The 16,806-nt window shown below is 45.8% G+C and overlaps 1 protein-coding gene and 2 non-coding genes across 4 annotated transcripts; 2 read left to right on the top strand and 1 right to left on the bottom strand.

The window, feature by feature from the left end:
- Positions 1-56: 56 nt before the first annotated feature.
- kcnt1a (potassium sodium-activated channel subfamily T member 1a) lies at positions 57-16,135 on the bottom strand. Of its 2 annotated transcripts, none has more exons than XM_057018188.1 (31): positions 15,691-16,135; positions 14,767-14,910; positions 12,030-12,109; positions 11,791-11,932; positions 11,440-11,490; positions 11,309-11,357; positions 11,143-11,202; positions 10,782-10,856; positions 9,479-9,562; positions 8,962-9,056; positions 8,674-8,854; positions 8,435-8,599; positions 8,070-8,206; positions 7,324-7,387; positions 7,141-7,249; positions 6,901-7,051; positions 6,015-6,164; positions 5,614-5,843; positions 5,306-5,522; positions 4,976-5,081; positions 4,730-4,902; positions 2,843-2,914; positions 2,584-2,718; positions 2,406-2,517; positions 2,208-2,309; positions 1,917-2,000; positions 1,716-1,844; positions 1,353-1,647; positions 1,211-1,273; positions 1,061-1,145; positions 57-950 (listed from the first exon to the last, which is right to left on the bottom strand). In XM_057018188.1, the coding sequence occupies exons 1-31, from the start codon at positions 15,861-15,863 to the stop codon at positions 833-835; spliced, it is 3,831 nt and encodes a 1,276-aa protein (XP_056874168.1). In that variant the 5' UTR covers positions 15,864-16,135; the 3' UTR covers positions 57-832. The 2 variants fall into 2 exon arrangements, with proteins under 2 accessions (XP_056874168.1, XP_056874169.1); XM_057018189.1 differs by having other exon boundaries at positions 6,943-7,051; positions 15,691-16,134.
- trnar-ccu (transfer RNA arginine (anticodon CCU)) lies at positions 3,123-3,195 on the top strand. Its single transcript has one exon. It is a non-coding gene; the product is annotated as a tRNA-Arg (tRNA).
- Positions 3,415-3,487, top strand: trnar-ccu (transfer RNA arginine (anticodon CCU)). Its single transcript has one exon. It is a non-coding gene; the product is annotated as a tRNA-Arg (tRNA).
- Positions 16,136-16,806: the final 671 nt, after the last annotated feature.

The following is a 16,806-nucleotide window of genomic DNA, read 5'->3' as shown; positions in this document are numbered from 1 at the left end:
TAGCATAAGTAAAAATAGGCTGGTCTAAACGGTACAGATAAAATACAAACCTAACATTCTGTCATATCCTTATCCATCCCTCATTTGCAAGGTAGCACTTTATTCTGCAAATTCCAATAGAATGGAACTGAATACAAACACTTAAATTTGAATGTACACCTTAGCAGGTAAAGTTAAACATGTCGTCCCATCAGAATGTAATATTTCAGAAATAAATGACTAAACAGCCACACATATAATTTGCTATGCAAAAGAAAATAATTCTAAAGTATTAACAGGTTTGAATAAACCATTTCAGTCTGCAGCAAACGACTAACTAATATGTGTCATGTAGTGCTGGAAAAACGTACTAATAAACTGCTACACCATTGAATATCTATGTCTATAGCACAGCTACAAAAATAAGCTTTACTGCTTCAATGCACATAAGTAATATGCTGTAGTCTGTAGTGTTTGTGCCCTTTTTGAGGAATTTATGTCCTTGTTAGAGGCAAGGCGTTTCTGCAACAAACAAAGCTTCTGCGATTCACTTTCTGAAGCCTGGAGGTTTCATTCTGAACAAAGGCAACGCTGCAGCAATGACAGGCCCAACTCCAAGTCCCTCAAGTCAGCTGAATTAACAATTTTATCCACGACTTTACAGATATCAATACTATTCATTTCGACAGTACCGCAGTAAGAGGATGATAATGTCACCTGACAGGCAGGCTGCACTCGTAATACTGCAGTGTTTACATACTGTGTCCAGTTTAGGACTGGACCTGTAAGGATGCACCCGGACCCACGTGTGAAGTCAGGAAAACGGATGACGAAAGCTGGACCTGTGCAGGGATCAGAGCTGGGTGTTCTGTCTGGCGTCAATGCTGGACTCGTGCCTTTCTTTCAGGCTGCTGCTGTGGACCGGAGGCTCCTCGGGCATGTGAGCCAGAGGATCTGAACGAATCAGGTACCTGGGAGAGAGAGAGAGAGAGAGAGAGAGAGAGAGAGAGAGGAGAGAGAGAGAGAGAGATTTATAGCCCTCTGCTGTGGTAAACAATATGCTTAAAGTGCTCGGACTTACACAATGTCATTAAGCTCCAGCCTGGTGTCAGGTAAGGGGTTGATCAGGACATAGGACAGGGTGTTTTGGTGATCGCTCTGCTCATCTGAAAGAGAAATGTCACCATAAGCAGCAGACACGTGATCAGGCTGTGATCTACTGTGGACGCACCTTGCAGGTATCCCAGATTGACCCTGTTCATGACATCACTGGCTGTCAGGTTGGAGAGATCTTCTGCAAACAGCACAAAGAGGACGTTTAACATCAGGAGTGCAGCTCTGAGCTGTGTGATGGCTCACGCGTCCATCCTCACCGTTCCCGGAAGTAGGGAGACCCAGGTGCCTCATGCGGTTGCGGACCAGCTCGGACAGCTCCTCCCTCTCGGAGCGCCGGTAGAGGTTCAGGCGCTGCTGAGCGATGCGCTGGGCGTGGTCTTTGGTGGAGTCCCGGCTGGTCCCCTGCCACCTGGTGCTTTTTTTACTCAGACGTCGTGCCCACTGCATGCTCTTCTTCCTCAGCAGAGGGGGATCCGGCTGCTCGTTGCCGCGGGGCTCCTCCCCCCTGTCTTTGGTGTCCTCACAGTCATCAACATTGACCGATACCTGCGACTGCAGTATTACACAAAGGTTTACAGATTTGATAAAAGATAGAGAAAAAAATAAATTAAAAAAAGCACCTCAGAAGTTGTGAAAATGTGGGATTCGGTCCGATAAATCCCAATAGGAATTTCAGCGCTGGATGAGCAGAGTTTCTGGAACAGTCTCCCATAAGTGCCAATCCAAAGGTCCTCCTCTGTTACCTTCATCTGAAATCAAACTAGAGTTAATATTCAGTGTCATTATTGTTCTGTCCTGACTTACAGTCCTAAAGATCTCACCGCACAGAGGTATCCGGACCCTGGAGTGGTGTCCAGCCCCAGCAGCAGCCTGGCGATGAGGATCATGTAGTCCTTCACAAATGACTGACGAGTAATCACAGAAACGGGTTTAAATGGAGCGAACAGAGGGATGGGCTGTAATTTCTGTCAACACAAGGGGGCACTTTTGCTCTAGGATGAAAATTGCTGCTGTCAGAGCATCAGTCTCTGACAGCAGCAATTTTCATCTGGAAAATACTCTTTCAACTTTAATTTGTGCGTCAGAGTGTTCGGGCTGAGGTGTAAACCCACCTGGTACAGCAGAGTGTCCAACATGCTGATGCTGAAAACTCTGCCTGCGGCAAAGGGGAGGCGGAACATGAAGGCCAAGTTGGAGCCTTTGTCACGCTCTTTCTGAGGAAGGAGTCCCAAAAAATTCAAAGGCTTTATGGTCATTTAAAAAAACCCAAATCCTCAGAGTGAATGTTCTTAAATGGAAGGAGACTCTACCTTCTCCAGCTTGGAGAGAGCCAGCGAGTAGCAGTCTTTAGCTCTGAACTGCATAAATCTCATGTTGGATGGATGAGTGAGCTCAGTGATGATACTGAGACTGGGAAATAACCTGCAGTGACAGGTAAAGGAAGAGTGGAGTGCCTCGGATGAGGATTTGGCCATTCGTCTGGCTCACCTGAACATCGTCTGTACGTTGACGATAGTCTTGGCGTCGGCCATGTAGTCCTCCTCAGCGCTCATTGTGCTCTCTTTGTCCACAACCACCAAGTTGTCGGCGTAGATGATGCCACACTGCAGCAGGCTGTCCAGGCTGAATCACACACAGGCACAGATTTCATTCAATACTGTGTCCAACAAGTAAACAAAGACAACTCATTTGTTGGAGAGAACAATCAGAATGGGATTAAAGACAAAAGGTTCTGTGAAAGTCTCACTTGTCAATGGTCCCCGCCATATAGTAGACCATAGGAAAACAGCAGATGGCCTCCAGAAAATGATTATCTGGCCTAGAAATAAACATATGGTCACTCAGTTTTGGTTTTACCTTTGCATGTTTAAACTTTACATAGTGCATGATTTTATTTTCTTATGGGCCAGCAAGTGTGAACAAAAGACGGTGTTTGAACTGATGTGAAACTAAATAAAACCCCTGGTGGCCTCAGTCACTGTCCAGGACCCCAGACTGGCTGTCCAACAAAGACCCATGGGAACAAAGCCCCAGTGGCCTAATGGACAAGGCACTGGCCTCCTAAGCCAGGGATTGTGGGTTCGAATCCCATCTGGGGTGTAAAGTCAGCCTTTTCTTTGTCATGACATCAATCCCCACACTGGACTGTTGTTGTCCTTGTGTCTTACTCTAACATTCTGGAGTTGGGTGTTTTAGGAGCAGTTCTGAAGTGCCCTTGAGCAAGATCTCTTATGTTCCAATTTGCAGACTGCCTTAATATATTTGGCGCGCTGGTGCCCTTGAGCAAGGTAGTATACACCTTATAAAATGTCAGAAAACGCCCCAGTGGCCTAATGGATAAGGCACTGGCCTCCTAAGCCAGGGATTGTGGGTTCAAGTCCCATCTGGGGTGTAATTACTGCTTTTTCTACATCATGACATTGAGCAAGATGGACACTGGTGTTATTGGCCTGAGGGGGTCATGTATTAGGTGCAGTACTGAAGTGCCTTTGAACAATTACCAAGCAACTGTCTCCAAGAACTCTTAACTCCCATTTGGGTTGAAAACACTTCCACTTGCTTTGATCATGGACTGCAGCATCATAGCAAATGTTCAATTTGCTGACTGCTCCCAGGAGAAACATGATGTATTTGGAGCACTGGATCATTCACTGGCATTCTAAGCCAGGGATTGTGGGTTCAAGTCCCATCTGGTGTGAATGTTTCTCCTTTTATTGGTCATGCGAGAGATGTCACCCTTGAGCAAGTTGCTGATCCCCTAAATGTCCCCCAAAACCCCCAAGTCTGATCTGGGGTGAAAACACTTCATATATTCTTCATCATGGGGTCATGGGTTCAAGCCCTGCATTTCTCCAAATTGCAGACTGGTGGCAGGAGAGGAACTAAATGCCCAGAGTGGCTGTCCAGGGCAGCTTCCTCTGACACCTCTCCCTGATCCCATGTGAAAACATTTCAGCTTTCTGAGGAGACTAAAAAGACTGTTTCTTCTTCTTGACTACACATAAACATGCTGTGGACTCTGCTGTCCCTGCCTGGATGTCCTTAAAGGGTATGTGGATGTGGTTCTGAGCTTGTTCAGAGGGAATTAGTCACTTTAATACTGCATCTGCCCAGTCCTGCTGACTAGCGACCCAAGGCTGTCGTAAGTGCTCGGATTGTGTAATCAGCCGTGTGGGTGTTTGTGTTTGTATTTAGCTGCGACAGGAAAGATGAGAGAGTGACTGGCATGGAGGTAGCGTGTTTGTCCTCATACCTGTGTGTCCCACATGTGGGGGCCGAGCAGGGACACATCAGGGTTACTAATAAAAATACCATCGTTTTTTTTTCTCCCTTTTTCCAGTAAATCACTCCTCTTCATCTTTTTCTCCCCTTTTAGTAAGGCACAGGTTCAAGGCTGAGGAAGTTGCTATGGTTACTGTCTGGAGCAACTGATTGCTGCCTTTTCTTTGTTGCTGAAAACATGCTCGCTGTCACTGTGAGCGGCGGTGGAAATGTAACAGCGGAAACCAGAATGAAGTTCCACCTCCGCAGCCTTGTTCTGAGTGCTGGGCTGACACGGGCATGTGGCATTAGTGACGCATCCCGCTGTCATGTGGTGGGGGGGGGGGGGAAGTAGAAAAAAAAGGTAACTCACGGATTATCCAGCAGTAACACAATGGGGTTGAGTTCTTTCCGGGGTCTGTAATAAGCCCTGAGAGGTACGATAAAGTTGTAGAGGCCGTTCCCCGCCGTCTCGGCTGACACGATGATTAGCTTGTTTTTGAAGCCGTAAGCCTTCGCATCCTCAAAACTGTTGTGCCTGCAGCCCTGTGTGCAGACAGGTATTTTAGGAGGCTGTGAGTAATAGAGGGAGCACGTTTGAGAGACGGTGCCCACCCACCTGATCAAGCCGTAAGCAGCAAAATGGGGCTTTTTCCACCAACAGATGGCACAAGGTTGGAGAGCTCCCGATGTACGGAGAGTTAGGGGGATAACCTTTCACATAGCTGACAGGGAATAAAAAGGTGAGCTGAAAACTTCAGTAACAAAACATTTAAGAGAACTTTTTAAATGACAAAGGATAGGATTCCAGCTCATTAGATGCAAAATCTAACAAAAGACTCATTTGCATATACTGCACAGAGGAAGTCTGATTGCACTAATGTACATTAAGAAATGGGATTAGCATTATCATTAGCATTACACAGAACCTCAGAATCCTAATCCTTACTCTGTAGATGAGTGACCCTTCTCGTCTATAAAGACGGAGTCATCTTCTGATTGGTCACCGAGGAGGTCACAGGGCAGAATTGAGGAGGAATCTGCGATCTCCTGAACTGGAGCTATGCTCGGCCTGCGACCGCCAGTTCCATTTACAGTCGTCGGGACCGATTTACTCCCGGATGGATCCGGGGGACTCGCATTCTGGAGATCCATGGCAACAGTGCCTGCGAACGACATTCACCGAGCTTTAGATTTCACCCTAGAATCAGGCATTGCTCTGTAAATCAACAAGAGCATCTCTGGGCTCTCCCTCACCCATGCTGGCAATTATGCTGTGCACCGGAAGCTGCGAGGGGCCATCGTAGATCCCCCCCACAGGGCGGCCCTTCCTCTCCTCCTGGTTAAAAATGAAGGCAGAGTTCTCCTCCTTGGTGATGTTGATGTAGTAGCAGGTGTCTGTGGTAGCCATGATGTGACGCGGGCCAGGATTCAACAGAATGCTCTTGTCGTCCTCCCTCTTTATTCCGATCAGACACACACCATACCTGCACACAACAGTGCTACGCTCATATTCCCTTCTATTATTCCTGCTGGGCACATGCTAGATTTCCGGGCCGTAAACAAGGTAGTCTGAGAATGAAATACAAGCTTCTTATCACCGGGGAATTTCTTTATAAACATCTGAAGGACGAGCATCATCCTACGCCTCAACTCACTTCTTGTGAGAATGGAAGGAAGCGTAAGTGAAGCTTTTGCCATTGTACTCCCTGAAGAACTTGCTGTCGCACACTCGGATGTGGTAGACCTCATTTCCAGAGCAGCATCCGTACATCTTCTGCCACTGCTCCGGTGACTGCTGACCCTCTCTGCAGTCGATTAAAGAAACACAATCAGATCCAGAATATAAACACTCTGTATTTCCTGAACCTATTGCAGTTCAATTATTCTTCTAAGCACTAATATACCCTCAGAAATATGGTAATTATGGTAATTGCTAGTCTCTTCATGAACATTAAGCGCGATAAAAATAATTCAAATTTAACACATGAAGCGAGGCTAATAACCAAAGTATCCAGGCTCTGTATCTTAGCCCTATTTTAGTTAAAACCACCTGCCAATTATATGTACATGTACATTCTTCCTATACAATCACTCATCCATCTTTAGGGGTTATTTGCAGAACATGGTCCTGATTGAACCCAAAGTCTACATGGGTTTTCTAATAAAGCTTCACTGTTCAAAGAACTGTTGTCAAGAACGCAGTAAGTGGCGCAGCCCCTTCATTCCCCTCTTAATGCAGTGCCTCTGAAAGAAAGTGACAAGAGCTTTTAAAAGTGAACTATACACGCTGTGAAAAATCATTTCCCACCAGTTAGCTTTTCATACGACTTCACAGAAAAAAACGCATCCTAAAAAAAGCCATTGTGGCCCCACCAGTTTTCTTTGCTGGCACATTGTGCTCCCGCGGCTTCCCGCCGTTCCCCACAATGAACTGAGACTTCCAGTTTGTTTGAGCTCATTCACCTCTCTGCTCCATAAAAAAATCATATTTCACATCATCAGACACGAAAACCTGAAAAAATTCGACCTTTGCAAACGCACAAAGGAGCCCGGGAAGGTTGTCGGCCTTGCGGGGAGACTGACCGTCCGCTGGAGGTGTGTACGAGCAGCGTGATCAGGGTGGAGGTGGCGGGACAGATGCAATTTAGTGCCAACATGGCGTATTTGAACTCCTCCTCACACACAACATGATCTGGAAAAGATGCAGAAAAGGACCGAGTGCCATATCCCAGAGGAGCTGTTTGAGTGGAAAAAATAAAAACTTTGTCTGAATAGGCTCACCTGCAAATTTGACATGGAACTTATTTTCCGGTTTGAGTATCTGAACATAAAGGGGGCAGTTTGGGGCAAAGTCCTTCACTGCCCAGGCTCTCAAGATTGTCTGATGGTCCTAATGAAGACAGGTGCCTTCTTACATCTGCTACGTGCGACAGAATCAACGATTTGAGTTAATTCGTTTCTCACCGCAGCCATGCGATCCACCTCGTTGCGGCTGCTTAAAATGAAACAAGCCTCGGCGTCATCCATCCTGCAGAATGGGACGTTCAGTATCGGAGAAAATACATAAAACAGAGAGAAAATGTATGTAGTTGGGCTATCAAGGCTAAGTGGAAAAGAGCAGCAGTCCTTCACTTAAATGGACACACCAGCCTGTAACGCTCTGTGCTGTATGTGCACTTGCGTGGAACTGTTAATGCATATGATTAGCACAGTCAGGAGATTTCAGGATGCAAAACAAGCGTGGGAGGATTTGAAAAGGTGCCAGGCTGACACACGCCCAATCTCCTACTTGTGAATGCTCTGTGGAAACTGTGACAAATGTATATACGTCGGAGTTATATAAGAGCATTCATCAAAGTCGTGGTTTGATGTTGGAAGGGACGGTTGTTGTGTAGTTCTGCTCTTCCACTTTACATATTCACTTTGTTTTAGGAGTCAGGGTTTGAGGCCAAAAGCTGTTTTTCTAAGGCATTTCAACTCCGTCTCACACTTGCTGTTGCTCATCTGAGCCAATTCAAATGTACTGTCAGGGAGGTAAACTGACCTCAGTTACTATGACAACTGATACTTCGCTAATGCTTTGGAATCATGATGACAGAAGGACGTTGTTACTGCTGTGTAATTAGCCTGACACTTTCAAGAAGAATTCAGCGGCAGGAACACGTTTGGAAGTGCGAGCGCAGTAAAACATTCAGGGATCTGTTGGTTACTTTGCTCTCAGCAGGTCCTGGTCTTTGAGGACGGATCCTTGCAGGTAAATCACCCTCTGGGACCACAGGGGTATCTGCAGCACCCTCCGCACCTGCAGGTCCATCTCGGTTGGGCACAGGATCACCACATAGTAATCCTTGGAGATTACACAAGAGCCGCTTTAGTGAAACAGCGACTGTATCATTGTTTTTTTTCTTTTTTTAAAGCAAATTAAGTTGATTACAAGTCCAACATTTTGTAATTGAAAACAAGAATGGTCCAAAACATGTCTCCTGGGGTACCCCGCACACTAAACACAGTAATTAATTAATTGAAAATCGGAATCCTTAAAGCCAAACCACACATATACTTGACATCCTCGTACCTGCAGTCTCGGATGAGCGTAGAATTCGTTGAGAAAATCCATGAGCAGATCGATCTTCAGTGCGCTGACGCAGAGAACTACGTGTTTCTCCGTCTGGGCTCTGTGGCGGCTGTAATTGCCTCCAGACTTCTGTCTCTCCATCCACAGGTAGATCAGCTCCTCGAACTGATGCGCAACAACACGGGGCGTGAAAAATAGAAGCCACCTCTGATCGCAGGTGCACGTTGGTCTCCTCTCACCTGCAGGGGCAGCACCACCAGAGCCACGCAGATCATGATGACCACCAGCAGCTGGGAGGGCCATATCCGCGGGGTGACGTCCCCAAAGCCGACGGTGGAGAAGGTGACGATGCAGAAGTAGAAAGAGTTGAAGAGGGAGAGGTTTTTGCCCGCCCGCTCCAGATGCTGGATTCCACATGTGCTGTTTTAGAAGGCGCGACATCAGTGCATTATTTTTACTTTTACTTTACTCTTCTTTACCTTGTGACTGGCTCAAAATCTTAAGCTGTAAAATCCTGGAGGACTCACCCAGTGAAGACCAGGCAGAGCAGTGTGCAGATCAGAATGAGGACCTGGTTGAACATGGCTGAGTTGGTCCTCTGGATGGCTCTGTGGACATCGTTCTGCCCAAACAGAGAGAGCGCACGTTAACGTCACATGTAAAGATACCGACTTCCTCCATTGAGCCAGAGAATCCCTCACGCCATTAACTCAGCCTTTCAATTTAAATGATTAAAGGAGATGAAATGATGTTTGATGTTTCTCGCTGCAGAGTGTCTCACAGAGCAGCGCTGTAAAGTGAAAACAGGCTCCAGAATTAGCTCCCAGCAGGGGTCTGCCGGGGTGCATGCAGCTGGAGGAGAGCCAGAGCTACGGAGGGGGACGCTGGGACGGCAAATGTTGCTGATGCAGAGAGATGTTTGACGGCTGCCCAATGGCTGTCAGCTGATCCAGCAGCGCTTCTCCATTAACAGAGTCGTTAAAGTGCTGATTGAAAACAAGCCGTTACCAGAAAGCAATCAAATGAATCCACCTTGGAACTCACAATCATATTCTCCAGAGCACACTTGGCCAGCCAGCAGTTGAGGAAAACAGGAATGAAGATGTTCCGTATGGAGGGCCAGAAGATCTGAGGAAGAACGACATATTTAGCTGCTGCGCAGCTAAACGTGATCTTGCGCTGTTAGCATGATGATCTGATTATACATTTGGGAATGCTGCTCCCCACTGACCACACTGCATCCTAATACTTCTGAGAACAGCACTGACGTAAGTTTTATTATGATAGATAGATAGAGTACTTTATTGATCCCTTTAGGGGGTGTCCATCAGGGAAATTAGCATCTCCAAAAAAACGTACAACACTGCACAAAATTACCCACCACCATTACACACCATTAAACCTATTAAAGATAATAAAAATAGAATAAAATAAGAAATAAAATAGAATAAATTAAAAATAGAATATAGAATATAAAATATAAAACTATAAAAATGTAAATAAATGAATAGATGGATGAATGAACTGAATGAATGGATGTCACAGTATTATGTTATTCCAGTGTTGTTCCAGTCCTTCTGTTGGCCCTCCTCCCCCCCAGTGAGGAGTTGAACAGTCTGATGGCTCGGGGGATGAATGAGTTCCCCATTCTGTTGGTCCTATTATATTTAGATTAAAATAATTTATAAGTGAAACCCCCACTGGGTCCCTCTTTGATGATCCTCTTGATTGACAGAACATACTGTAGTGAGGCTCCACTCCAAAGACACAACAGAACATCTTTGGTTCTTTCTGATCTGCTCAGCTACAACAAAGTTCTGGATAGAATGTTCTACCAGACCATAATGCAGAGAGTACAGAAATACCCACATTCATACTTGCTGGTTTCAGAAATTCTGCATTTATTTCCTCAACTAAAGTGAAACCAGGGAACAAGTTTCCTCAATCAAAACCAGGAGATGAGTTTTGATTGTCAAACATTGAGTGCAGATGGAGATCCGCCCTGACTCATGCAGAAATGTTCAAGGACGAGCAAATATACCGGGCGTAATTATATTTTCCTCACATCTGAGTAAAATGAGGCATGTATTTTAGTTCAAATGCCTTGAAAATGGCTTTTAAAAGCTGAACCGACGTCAACAGGAACAACAAATTAACATAGCCTGCAACATTGCAAAAACACCAACTTATTCACTGCTAAATGGCATTAGCATTTACATGCACCCTGCCTGGAGAGGGCCACAGTGACCTGGCTGTAGCACGTGTGGTTTGGCCTCCATGTGTGAAGGCCAGCATTTGAAAGAATTCAGTTTGGTGTGTGAGAACGCACGTGAGGATAAAGCTTTACCGTAATGATGAACGGAACAGTGTTGATCATCTCCAGCAGAAAGGACACCTGGAAGATCTGCTCCCAGATGTTCCCCTAAAATAAACATGCACACACGTTTTAACCGCTCCACCTATTAAAAAGAATAGAAGGTCATCCGCACGAATACGCCTCTTAACTTTGATCTGTCACTCTACACGACCACTTAATCCTTCACCTCCGTCTGATTGGGCAATTAACATTTGTGCCTAATATAGCTCTGACAAATGACTTTGCCTAATTACACCAATTATGGACTGTCATTCTCAGACACTCAGTGTTATTATTTGCACAGGCTGTGTTGCATAATCCCCCCGCACATGCGTGTGTACGTGTGTGTTACCTTATAGCTCAGATACATCAGCAACATGGTCTCCAGGAAGCTAATGATGGCCACAATCACCTGTTCCCACCAGAAAAGAGGACGAAACAGTCACCACACATGGACAAAGGCATTTGTCCTCATGTGAAAGATTCTTTTTCTCTGTCCAGATCTTGGTGGGACTCACTTGGATGGCCCAGACTGGCGCCTTTCGATCCACCCAGAAAATCAGCTCCCTGTCACACGAACACGATCTTTACATTATTACTTCGATTAAAACACTTTGAAATGAACTAAGGCAGCTTTATAACAGCTCACCAGCTAATGTCTCTGTCCTGGACGGACCCACCGTTCCACTGACAGTCAACACTAGCAAAAAGAAAAGACCATGATCATGTTTTACTAATGCACGTCCAGTATTAAAGTCAGCAGAACGACACAAGATTCAGAGACATGAAAACAAACTTTTCATGTTTTTAAAATATATTTAAAGCTACAATATTAAGTGATAAAGAACTGTAACACATGGTGTACGATAAAAATGAGCAAATGCATCAGACGATAATAATGTTACAGTGGAAAAGAATCATTTGTCATTCATGTCCCCCATGTCCCCCATGTCCCCCATGTCCTCTCTGTCCCGTGCGTGCGCATCACTTTTCCACCAACCATTTGTTGCTGCCGTAGATGGGCTGTCCGGCGCTGGGATTGGCCGCAGCGCCCTGAGCGGGATCGTCCGTCACCACTCGGATCATGTAGAGCAGACAGGTGAGCAGCTTCAGGGAGAAGTTGAAGACGCGAATCCTCAAACCTGGGGAGGCGGGAAAAGGGGGGAGCGATCGGCAGCATTCAGTTTGGCTCTGGTGGAGTCAAGAGGTCAAAAGGTCGCGCTGCTTCCATCCACTTACTAGATCTTTGGTTTTTGATGAAGAAAAGCTTCAGACGCTCCTTGAAGGTGTTTTCGTTCACATAAAACTCCACCTGGACCCTGACAGAGGAGAGAAGCGACCAAGAGAAAGGGGGGGGTCATGTGTTGGTTTTTCTAATGATCTGCCCGAGGTGGGTTTGGTGATGACCTGTCTTAGATTGCCTTCCAAATGATAAAACGGGGTTACTGTAGGACGAGAAGCTGGCGCCAAAAAAGAGCAGCTGCCGCAGGGAGATGGGAGGGTTGAGAATTGTCATCCGGGGCGCCGAGTGTATCAGAATCTTCTCCGTCAACGCTCCTTTATGCTAAAACAGACTGTAGCGTTTTGAAGGAACCAGAGGGCAGTGCTAACAAAGAAACCTTCAGTGAGGAGCTCCGCTACCAGCTGTCACATCTGACACCGATGGACTCCGAAGGCACTTCAGCAGAGAGCGCCGTCACACAGGAGGGCCCTACAGTCCGCTCTCAGTCGGCGCCGCCGTGCCGGCTCCCCTTCCACCCACACGCACACATAATGGCGTAAGTAATGACCCATAATCAGCTCCTGTTGAGCGCACAATTACTTGCTGGAGGGGTCTGACATTAGTCATACTGCAGTGCCACATCTCAGATATAGCCAATAAGACTCGTTGCTCGGGGCTAATCAGCGTCATTTAAAAATGTCAGCGGTGGCTTCCATTGTTCTGCGAGTGGGATCAGAACAGAGTCCAGACGGCTGAAATGTGATTGATGCACCGTCTTCACCATCAACTCCAGCGGTTCGCAATCTAAAAGCTGTGAAATCACAACACCCCCTCATATTTGTGATTTTATTCCATTTCTGATTATGAACCTCCCCTCAATCCTCCGACCCGACAATAAATTTAGAGACTCATCGAGAAGAGTGAAACTTTGTTTCTACATCTTTGACTGTGTTGATTTAAACTGCGTGTGTATTTTGCATGCTTTGCCATGAGCTGGAGACAAATACCATTAAGAGAAGAATTCTTCGAGCTAGCTCGTGCTACATAAGCTTATAGAATAATGCAAATAACCCTTTCGCTAATTAGCAGGTGTAAAATGGATTTCTTATCATTGGTAAAACAGTTTTTTTAATCAAACAAACAGATCAACTCTGAGTCATGTTCTTTTACGTTGCGTCCTCCAGCGTGACATTATTTTAATTGTTGTTAAGGCATCAAGATGAGAAAACAAACAAAAGATAACAGGAGGAATTAAAATGACGCCTGCTGATTACAGGTTGGAGACTCAAATCAGCCCATTTTAGTGCCTCTCAGCACTTTCAGAGCTCACGAGTCACACTTTCATTACCAGATTGCAGAATTTGAAGGAATTTGCACATGCATCTAAGTCCTCGCTGCGACAGCGGAACACCGTGCACGCTACTGGCAGCTGCTCGGTGTGGGCCTACCTCTGCACCCCATCGCTGCCCAAATGTTCCAGGACTGAAGAACTGACCCAGGTGGGGATGATGATCTTCGGATCCATCCTCCTTTAACGCGCAGAGCTGCGTCGTGCAGCCAGCCTCGCGGCTCGTCGGCGCAGCGCTAACTTGATGATGTACCCGCGAATCAAAGAACGTGACCACGCTCCTCTCACCAAACAATCAGAGCCATAAGCAGTGTTTGATCGGTTGTGTACTTACAGGAACGGAGTGCTTTGTGAAATATTTTTGGAAAAAGTACAGAATCTCTCTCTTTTTCTAGCTCATGAGCAGGCCTGTTGCCACAGCAACACTGGCTGGAATAACCCTAACTGATGCTGCAGCAGCATGTTTCTCCTCAGTAGCTATGCAGCATCCAACAGAGCTGGAAGATGAATAATTATTTGTCTCTTTATTATGGTGGGTGCTGCTTGGACTCCTCCTGTCTTCTTCTCTTACCTGTCTCTCCTATTTCCTTTTATCCCCTTGTTTTGAAGAAGCTGAAGTAGCCATTTATAGCCGACCTCACCTGTGATTCAGTGCTTTTGTATTAAAGAGGCAACCCACTCGAATCCCCCCCCCCCACCGTCACCCACTCTGGTGCAACACCCCATCAGACGGCAAAAGCGACAGCGGAAGTACAGATAAATAAGTATCAGGTCAGAGCTGCAGAAAATGTCAGGATGGGATGAGACGGTGGGAAAGAGGTGGCCGGTATCGACGCGCCTCCGGGAGAGAAACCTTTTGAGTGATGGATGTTCGCTGTTCCAGCAGATGTGACCAGTGACATTTTGGAGATCTCAGGCAGATGCTGACCGCGAGACTCAGAGACTCAGAGACTCAGAGACTCAGAGACCCCACGCTAATGATGCTGTCAGACAAGGACAGATCCTTGGTGCGTTCGCGGGACAAGGATACACAATGAACAATGCCAATATAGTATAGAACAAATATGGGTACTGCTTCATCGGGGGGGGGGGGGGTATGATAAGAGGAAAGGTCAATTTTAAATTTATTGGCATTATTTGTTGATTTTCCTGCTCAGACAGGAGGGATCTGTGGTGCTGAACAAGCAGGGTGAGACTGTTCAGCACCACGGACAGCTCACAGCACAAGAACACCCCAAACTAGCTCACAAAGACGAATCAACATAAAAGAAACTGAAGCAGAAACTTTTTAAGAGTTTAGATCTGTTTGAAAATTTGAACTAATGTTTTGCGTTTCCTATCTGATGGTTAAACCTGTCTGGATTAAAGAGTCTGAGCTCCCTCTCTGGTCACCCGTTCTCTCCTACCTGTCCTCGTTCTGGAAGGTCTGGTCTCCCAGCAGGTCTCTGAAACGGAAACGGGGCGGCAGCGGAGGCACCTCGCTCTCCTGCTGTTCCATCCTGAGAGTGGAGATGTCTAAAATGACCCCGCTGTGGTCGGCGTGGGAGGCACTGGAGGAGGGGGGAGAAGAAGACGGTGAAAAGCAGGAGAAGGGGGACGATGTGGGGAGGGGGGGGGGGGGGTGCATGAGGAACAGACAGACTAGACTGAAAAAAGAGTGCAAGACAGAAAAAGAGATCTCATAAATTTTAGAGTTTCTCTAGTTCACTAGTTATTGCCATGTTACAGGAAATAAACTAGTTTGCATGACTAGAACAGTCCAACTAAATCAGGAAAGGGAAGGGGGGGTGGATCAGAAACTTTGGTGTCAAGTGAAGAGATGATAACACTTTACACCAGAACAAATGTACAGGAACACACTCGCAAAGTCTTCTGAAGACAGACTGTAGATCGTCTGTTTCCCATAATGCTCTGTTGATCTTAACTTGCTTCATTCAGGTGATTTATTTTATTTATGTCACCAAACAGGGGCGGTTATCCTGTCTGCATGTGCTCTTGGGAACATTAGACACGAGATTTTCCATTTTTGCTTGACAGATTTTAGTGAAACGTCCTCTGGAGACAGGCAGGACGGCATCGTTTCCATAACGCATAATGAGTAAATATAAGAGAAACTGTGATGAAAGAAGTGGACGCAGGATAAACCAAACAACAGCTGAACACACAGCAGAGCTGACAGTGCTCAGCACAGTAAATAATAACAACAATAATGACGATAATAACAGGAATAAATATCTTTTTTGCAGATCCGTAGTTGGAAAACTTTCAGGGAGCAATAATCAGTCGAGTGATCTGTCATATCTGCATATTCCAAAAGTTGTCTTTCTTACCGTGGCTTGTGCTCGTTCACGGCCCCGGTCCCATCATCGTTCACAAATGTCTGATTCACATAACATTCACTGCACATTTTGGCCGGAAACCCGGCACTTCCGTCGGTCTGGAGAGCTGCTGTGGTCGGCGGTGAGTCCCCCTTGGCAAACTGCTCTTCCTGGGTTAATTGCATCGGAGGGTGTTGCGCCCCCCCCCCTCCAAAAAAAAGGACACCCGGAGAGAAAAGCGCGCTCTTCCAACCCGCCGGGTATTGCTTTACTTTATGTGGATTCCCAAAATCAGCAGCTCAGGTGCATGTTGGAGTTGTTTTTTTTGTTGTTGTTGTTGCCGTGATTAAGAAGCGGCCAACGGATTTGATGAAGATGCAAACGTGAAAATATGAAAGCGAGTCACATCTGTGTCAGAAACATGTCTGGCTGCGTATGAGGGGAAATATTTGCGGAGATGAAACAGTTTCACAGCAGTGAGGTAGAAGAGTACGATCACTGCTGAATTAACACCTGAGCAGAGGTGGAATGGCTCCCTCTAGCGGACGTACTTAGAAGTGCTTCTCATCCTGTGTCCGTACCTGCTTTATTTATTTTTCATGCACTGCAAGGTGCACATTAAGAAGGTGCCCTATTATTTTTGTTGAAATGTCTTTGATCTAATACTCTTAAGTAATAATTTGAAAAAAAAAATCAGGAGATGGCAAGTTTAGATGTGTGAAGAATATCCCCCACCCATAAAATCAGCCAAATTAGGACAAACAAAATAATAACTTCACTATTTCCAATATAAGCAATGAATACAAACAATATTTAAGCCTATACTAGACACTGGATTAGATTTCTTATTTGATTAAATATGCAAATCTTTGTTGTTCTGGTGATGTAAACAGGAGTGAGCGTGGAGATGTGGGAGCGCTGATATGACTCACTGGGGTGGAGGTGACTCAAGGTCGCAAGTAGATTTTTAAGATCATGATGGGTGTTGATAGACTGACTCAGTCCCTCTGATGGAAGTGTGAAGATTTTGTCCTGAGGGAAAAAATGTTCAATTGCAGATATGCAAATATAAGAACTCTTTGGATTTAAATACATTCTGTGTTAGTCAGTTTAAAATCATGTTGATGT

This window comes from Takifugu flavidus, chromosome 20, assembly GCF_003711565.1.
Source record: "Takifugu flavidus isolate HTHZ2018 chromosome 20, ASM371156v2, whole genome shotgun sequence".
Taxonomy (NCBI): Eukaryota; Metazoa; Chordata; class Actinopteri; order Tetraodontiformes; family Tetraodontidae; genus Takifugu; species Takifugu flavidus.
The sequence above is the reverse complement of the archived record's forward strand: the minus strand, read 5'-3'. Positions and strand labels throughout refer to the sequence as shown.